The sequence below is a fragment of the Nicotiana tomentosiformis genome, chromosome 1, assembly GCF_000390325.3.
Source record: "Nicotiana tomentosiformis chromosome 1, ASM39032v3, whole genome shotgun sequence".
Lineage (NCBI taxonomy): Eukaryota > Viridiplantae > Streptophyta > Magnoliopsida > Solanales > Solanaceae > Nicotiana > Nicotiana tomentosiformis.
In genome coordinates, this window is record NC_090812.1 from 8,317,143 (window position 1) to 8,324,402 (window position 7,260).

The 7,260-nt window shown below is 36.1% G+C and overlaps 1 protein-coding gene and 1 long non-coding RNA gene across 2 annotated transcripts; one reads left to right on the plus strand and one right to left on the minus strand.

Annotated features, from left to right (window-relative positions):
* The first annotated feature begins 1,246 nt into the window (after positions 1–1,246).
* On the plus strand, positions 1,247–3,044 carry LOC138902273 (uncharacterized). The gene is made up of 2 exons (XR_011412503.1): positions 1,247–1,661; positions 2,729–3,044. It is a non-coding gene; the product is annotated as an uncharacterized lncRNA (long non-coding RNA).
* Positions 3,045–6,199: 3,155 nt separating this feature from the next.
* On the minus strand, positions 6,200–6,769 carry LOC138898865 (PRA1 family protein E-like). Its single transcript, XM_070184986.1, has one exon. The coding sequence runs from the start codon at positions 6,767–6,769 to the stop codon at positions 6,200–6,202; it is 570 nt and encodes a 189-aa protein (XP_070041087.1).
* Positions 6,770–7,260: the final 491 nt, after the last annotated feature.

Genomic DNA, 7,260 nt, shown 5'->3' on the forward strand with positions numbered 1-7,260 from the left:
ACCTAAGATAAGAACATCCTTTTCGGAGCCTTTAGTTTTATTTTTGGATTTTTCAAATAAAATAAGCTGACTTGCAGTTTTACCCAATAACTCGCAAAATTTTCTCAGTGCCAAACTGGGGCAGAAAATTTTGTTCGTTTTGTTTGTCTTTGACGGCTTTGCAGGCCCTGCCGTAGAGCACATGTTGTGACGATTAAAGCTTGCAGTTTCAGCTTTCTCATCATAATAAAGAAGTTTTTCGGTCACAAGATAGTTGGAGTTAGCTTGGATAATGTGTCAGCAGCCCAGCTTCTCGAGTTTCATTTTCCCGAACTCTGATCCGGAAAGCAAGTAATCGAGAATGAGCCATGATCCTTTCCTCAAAGAGCATCAAGATCCAATCTAAGGTCAACACAAGCGAGCAGGTCAAGAATCAAGATTTGACTCCACAAGACACATAGATTAGGAATTTTGTAACTCTTAGTTTCCAGACATATGTAGTTCTTTCTCTTTTCCTTTTGATGCAAGCAACAAGTAACAGTAACAGCAGCAACAAGAGTCTTAAATCTAGTGTCTGGTAGTCCCAGCTACCCTTTCCCAGAACTACACTGACCTAATTCCTCTAAATAAGGATATGTAGGCTACCTCGAAAGCAGGGTTCGGTCACCATTTTTTTAAAAAAAATGCTTTCATTGGAGTAATATGTGAGCAAAAATTAGCCATGGCATTCACTTTTCTTTACACGAAAACTCTTCATGTTCTCGAGCAAAGAGGGGCAGCTGTGAATACCTAATTTTTGTACTATTTTAACACCTCCTAAAGTCATTAGTGTTTTGTTGCTTTAATTATATTTCCCAATTTTTGTGTCTTTGATTGCATATTTCCTATCATAAAAATACCACAAAATAGTTCTTTCTTTATTTGTGCATTTTAGGAACTAACTATTCAATTGGTGAATTAATCTAGTTAATTGATCATTTGAATAAGTTACTTAATTAATTTATTTGTTTGTGTAAATTTAGTTTAATAAGTAGGATTAAGAAAGAAATTGGGCCAAATTTGAAAGAGAAAGTGGCCAAAAGTGCAAGATAAGGGGCTGCCTTTGAAAGGGTCCGGAACGACGTAGTTTTGCCTCAAAACTACATCGTTTCATTAAGTGACCCAAGATCAAATCTCACCCATTGATCACCCATTGATCTAATGGTCCATATTTGATCTCTCAAGAGGTATTTAAAGCCTCAAAAATCTGAAAAAATCCCTCATTTCACCCATAACTCTTTCTCTCTTCTCTCTCTCTCTTCTCTCCACCGCCGCCGCCGCCGCCGGAAATCACCTACCGGCGGCGGACCACCTCCAAACACCTCCAAATTAACACCATATAATCTCCACCACCTCCTCTTCCCATATCTCCAAACCAATTCCTTCAAAAAACCCTTAAACTCCTTGAATTTTAGATCTAAGAAACTTTAGCCGCCATTTTTTGGTCCAAATTCTTGAAGCTCCGGCCAACACCACCCTACAACACATACATGAATGGATAGAGCTCCACGAGACCTATCTTTTCCTACCCATTTCACCCCCAAAATCCCCGTCGCCACCGCTACGGCTCCACCGCCTCACCACCGCCAAAATGCCCTGAACCCCCATTTTAGCTATTTTTCGGCTTCAAGCATACTTGTTAGGTATAATCGTCATCTCTTTAATTAATTTCTGATTTTTTTTATTTAGTAGATTAGTTTCTGATTTTTTTTTTTATTTATTTATTCTGTTTTGGTTATTTCTTGTTAATTAGAGTTTCAAGTTAGGTTTATTTAATTAGCTATCTCTATTTAGTTTAGTGGTTTGTTAGATTCGTTACTGATTTAAACATGATCTTTAGTGTATTAGTTAAATCGTTCACTTAGTTAGTCGATTATTTAGTTGTTGTTAGTCGTTGTTCGATTATTAACGATGCTCGTTCTGTTTTGAGCATTAGTTTGTGAATTTAGTTATTTGTTTAGTAATTAGTTTGCACAAATCCAATTCATTCCCATCAATTTGGTTTTAATACTTAGTTCAATTACGTTTTTAGTCTCGTCTATGCTTTGTCAGTTCATAGTTATCCAAGTTTGATTTGTGTTGAGTAAGTAGTTTGTTGTTGATGGTTAAAATCTGAAGTTTAGTTTATTTTATCACAAAATAGGATAATAGTAGCTTACTTTTACTAGTAGGGTGGCTGAAAGGATATTTTTTCTCCTTACTTCTGACACAACAGATTTTCAGGTTGTCCTTTCACCTTTGGGACAGACCTTGAACAGTGTCTAGCACACAAAGTCAGTCTACTTTATTTGCCTATTGAAAGTACTGCTTTTCTCCTATAAAAGGGACTGTCTTACACTTAGAATGCAGAGTTCCTTACTCACTGAAAAGGGGGGACACTCTATCTTATACTGAAACACATCTTGGAGAGTTGCAAAAAGACATATATCTTTGAGAAAAATCAGCAGCTTAATACATATAACAAGCTGAAATTTCAGTGTTTTGTGAGGATTATTTGAGTGCAAAAACCTCGAAAAAAATAAAAAGATCCCTTAGGAAATTTGTGAAGTTGATAGCTACCAGTTTCAAGCATCTTTGTTGAGTTTTCTGGGTTGTCTTAACACTTGAGTTGCTGCTGTTTCTACTGTATTTGCTGCTGAGTTTTTTGTTGCTGCACTGCTGTATTTTATTATTCCACAAACCAGGTGACTTCCAAATTCTTATATTGCAGATTCTTGATGATAATAAGAAGAATTTGATCCCGGTATGGTTGATGGAACATATTAGATCTGATTTTGTTTCAAGATGAATGTTATATTAGTGTTATCATCATGTAAATCTGTTAAAACTTAGTTAAATTATCGTTTTCTTCTTTATATATGTGATTGAAATTGCATTCTGTTAAGATTACTTAGTTTAAGGAAAAGATAAAGACCCCACTTTTAACCGTGTTTGTTTAGTTTGGGCTCTTTTCCGTGAGTTACTTTCATGTTTCATGTATAATTATCTAAGACTTCTAGCTTCAAATATTTTGATGCTTTGAATTATAGTCAACATAATGTTATACTTAATGTAGTTCTTCTCTTTAGCATTGAAGTATTACCGTTTTTTGTAGTTTTTATATTTAGTCGTGATTTTTATGTTGTTAATGAGTGTAGTTTGATTAGTGCCATGATTGGTGTAGATGAGTAGAAATATTATGTTAGTCCTTAAGAAATAGTTGGTTAAGAAGATAAAATATAATAATTAGCATGTAAGTTTCTTTTATGAAAAAAAAATTAGTTTGGACATCAATGTAAGAAGCAATTTGGGCTTAGAAGAATACTTGTTATTTTGTGTTGTCTTGGTCATTGAGGCTCTTAAGCAACATGTTCCAAATAAGCTAAAATTTGTAGGCCCAATGACAATAGAAAGCAAGATGGACATTTTCTTTAAAATCAATAAATTGTCTTTTGTTAAATAAAATAAGTGGCCCAATACCATGGAAGATTAACATAAGCTTACCCGGGTTTAATGTCTTGCATTAGTGAAAATTATTTTTTAATAATAATATTTTTTTTTCAGTCGAACAAGTAATAAATAAAAAAGAAGCGCTTTTTAATTAATTTAAGCGATAGGCAATTTTAGGCACGTTTGAGATGTAGACCATGTGTTCATACACGGTCCTTGGTCGATTTTGTTTCTAATAAAGTAGTCATGTGTGCATTCCCGCTCCTTGACTTTTCAATATTAATTGTATTTAAACCATGTGTACCGACACGTTCTTTGTTTTAATACATATAATCAAATAAGGACTTTGTGTGCTTGCACGCTCCTAGGCCAAAATTATTAATTATTAAGCATCACTAGATAATAGTAACTTAAGGCAAATAATACACACTTTATCCAAAAATAATTCAAGCCAAATTTTAGTCAATAAAAGCGACCGTGCTAGAACCACGGGATTCGGGGAATGCCTTACACCTTCTCCCCGGTTAACAGAATTCCTTACCCGAACTTTGTTTTCGCATACCAATAATAATAGAGTCAAATCTTCCTTTGATTAGGGATTCAAATAAAAGGTGACTTGGAACACCAACAAAATCAATTCCAAGTGGCGACTCTGTAAATAAAATAATCCCTACTCAATTTTGTCACTTTAATTAGAAAAACCCTTTAATCCACACAATATTACTTTGCGGGTAGAAAATGGGGTGTGACATGAATGACATCCCCTCGATTTTGCTCACAAAATATCGGATCAGGATTACGATCCGCCACAAGGAAGGATGGACCTGGCCTAGGGTTACTTGATATTTTCGACAGAAGTCAATAATGACGGAATCAAGGGGACCCAAAGTGAAAGGGTAAGTATATACGTTCAAAAACTCTTTCGCATAAGAAGTGATATCTTCGTCAGGGGTAGGTATTATTACTTCTTTTTCACCCCAATTGCAATTTTTCTTTAACAGATCGAGGTGCTTCTCGGTTATCGAACACATGTACCTCGATACCGGCTCACACCGGCCAGGGACCGATGAACCTTTATCAACCTTAAAATCTGAAGTAAGGACGCACGCCCCGGGAACACACTCCTCAGGCCATGGTTCTGCCGGTGCCTCATCGGCGACACAATGTGAAGATGAAGCTTTCTCTTTCTGAGGAATGGTTTGCGATGTTTTCGCCATTTTTGAATACGAAAGTAAGGAATAGAAGGAAGTAATATAGATTTGGTATAATTGAAGAAGGGTTTTTTCGGAAAGAAATCACAGCTTTACTGGTAAGTTGGAGAGTACGAAGAAGAACTTGGAAAATTTTGGAAGATAGAAGATATAAAAATGGTAAAGGATAAAGATAAGGTTTATTTATAGGTTCAAACGATGGCAGTTCAGTATCAGCAGTGGGCGACCACCACCTGACATGCATTAAATGCCTTGAAAGACTAAACCGACGGGACAGCTTCCAGATGCGTCATAGTCGAACCCGATGGAAACGACAAGATATAATCCGATCAAGCTGTTGAAAATCATATCGTTTCTCGCCGCATTCTTTCTGAGAAATGAGGGGACTATCTGTATACGGTCGAAATAGATTTTAGCCTTGGCATGTCCGGTATGGTTCGAAGGGTAGTGTATCGAAGTAAGATCCCGAAGAGAGGACGAACTAAACCCGGGGAGGCCGGTCCGTGTCGAGATCGATATCCTAATCAAACTCGAACAAAAATCGAACTATGACGCAGGGTAGACCTATCGTGCTGATAATCCAAAGACCGACCAACATTGATCTGGAATCAATTCGAGGGCTCGAACCATGATCGGACTCGAACCAAGATCACAAGTTCGAGCTTGGCAGAAACTATGAAAAAGCTGACTTATCATGGGTCTCCCACTGAATGTTTTATTTTATTATGCTCAGTGCCGAATCCCTCTACTATAAAAGGGCTTGGTTATCATTTCTGTAGCACAGATTTTTCTCAGACTTACATTGTAATGAAAGTATTATATTCCTCTACAGTAAAGAATGGTTCTCCCAGTTTCTTAGATTGATTTTATTCGTCAAATCCTAAGGTTCATTGTTCTTGATTGCCTTGTCTAGATTGCATTCTCTCCAATCTACATTCACATTTTATTTATCTTTGAATTTTGTATTAAGTTGCGCCACATATCCTCGGAACTGCGTATAAATTCAACTCTATCCATTTTTCGGGTAAACACTGGTTGGTGACTACCTTTATAGATTAGATAGTAAATCTTTTTGTTTTAAGATGTAGTAGTTAAGAGTTAAAAATGATTTTCACCTTTATTTAGGAAAATCATAGAAAAATTCGCATGTATCTGAATTTTTCAATTTTATTTGTAAGGATATTAGCATCAGCATTCTTCTTCTACTTCTTTTAATTTTTTCATTCAGAATAAAAGAAACTAAAAGTGGTATAATGAGACAAACAACAAGAAGGCGACTAAGTCCAAGCTAGACCTAGAAACGCAACCATTTCTCAAGCAAAGATGATTAATTACACAACAAAACCGTGTTTATGTTTCAAAATATCTTTTTTTCCAAATGCTTCTTTTTGAACATTCATCATTTGATTGAAGCCCTGGATTGTAGTTTGTAGCATAAAATTCTGGAACATATATAACAACAGAAATACAATATATAAAAGTTTGACAAACTCAACACCCTTGGTTTTATTTCAGAAAATCATCAGCAAACTAGCCTTATTTTACACAGTATAGATAAGGGGTACAGATTCTTGAGTAATCTCCTCATTTAGACCATAATCGTCAGCTATCCACAGAACTGAATGAGCCAAAACGATAGGCAGAGTTGCAGCCAAAGTGATCAAAAGATGGATTCCAGCATGAGTAAAAATGAGAGCAAAGCATGTGCCAATGGCTAGCAGTGGCAGAACAATAGGCTTAGTATCGAACACGAAAAGCCAACGAAACAGAACTGTATTAGCCACAGCTCGAAGCAATAACAAATACAAGATTGTCACTTCCTTCATGGCAACTAAATAGACTAATGAAACCTTACGTTCAGGAATAAGCGCGATGAAAAGAACTATCCACACAAATTCAGCATAGTATAGCCCGTATTTGCCTAAGTTTCTTATAATTCGCGCTGCAGCTGATTCAGGGGTAGAAGGGATACTAAATGGACATGTAATTTGGAAGGAAAATGGTTGGTGTTTTTCAGGATTTGAGCTTTCTTTTGATTCATCAGGTTGGGCTTCGGAAGGAGGATTTGCAGAAGTGGCTGATGGCCTTTGCACTGGACCATAACTTTCCATTGGTTAATTGAATGTGTGAGTGAGAGTATGGAGATTAAGAGTGTTGATTATATAAAGTAGAAACGAGTCGCTGTCTAAGTCAATACTATGAATTTTCTTCTCTGACTTAAGCATAGACTTTGAAAAATCAAATACGAGAATAATTAATCATGGACTTGGTCACATATCATGACTTTTATCCCATTGCTACGTACTACACACTTCGGATGGCAATACTATTTGTCACCAATATGACTGAACCTGTTTTGATACCTTGTAAGGCCATTCAATAAAATCATCACTTATTAGGTATACACACATAGACTCTTTGTCTCCCTCTCCCGGCGTAAAATGGGGAATTCACGTCACATGACTTTACCTTTGATTTGAGCTCCGTTAGATGTCAAGGAAAAATAAGGCTTTTGGCTAATAGACCAAAAGTTAAACAGATGATAATGTTGCTCAACTATTTAAGTATATCTTATATGACCATTTTCCGGCAATATAGCAAA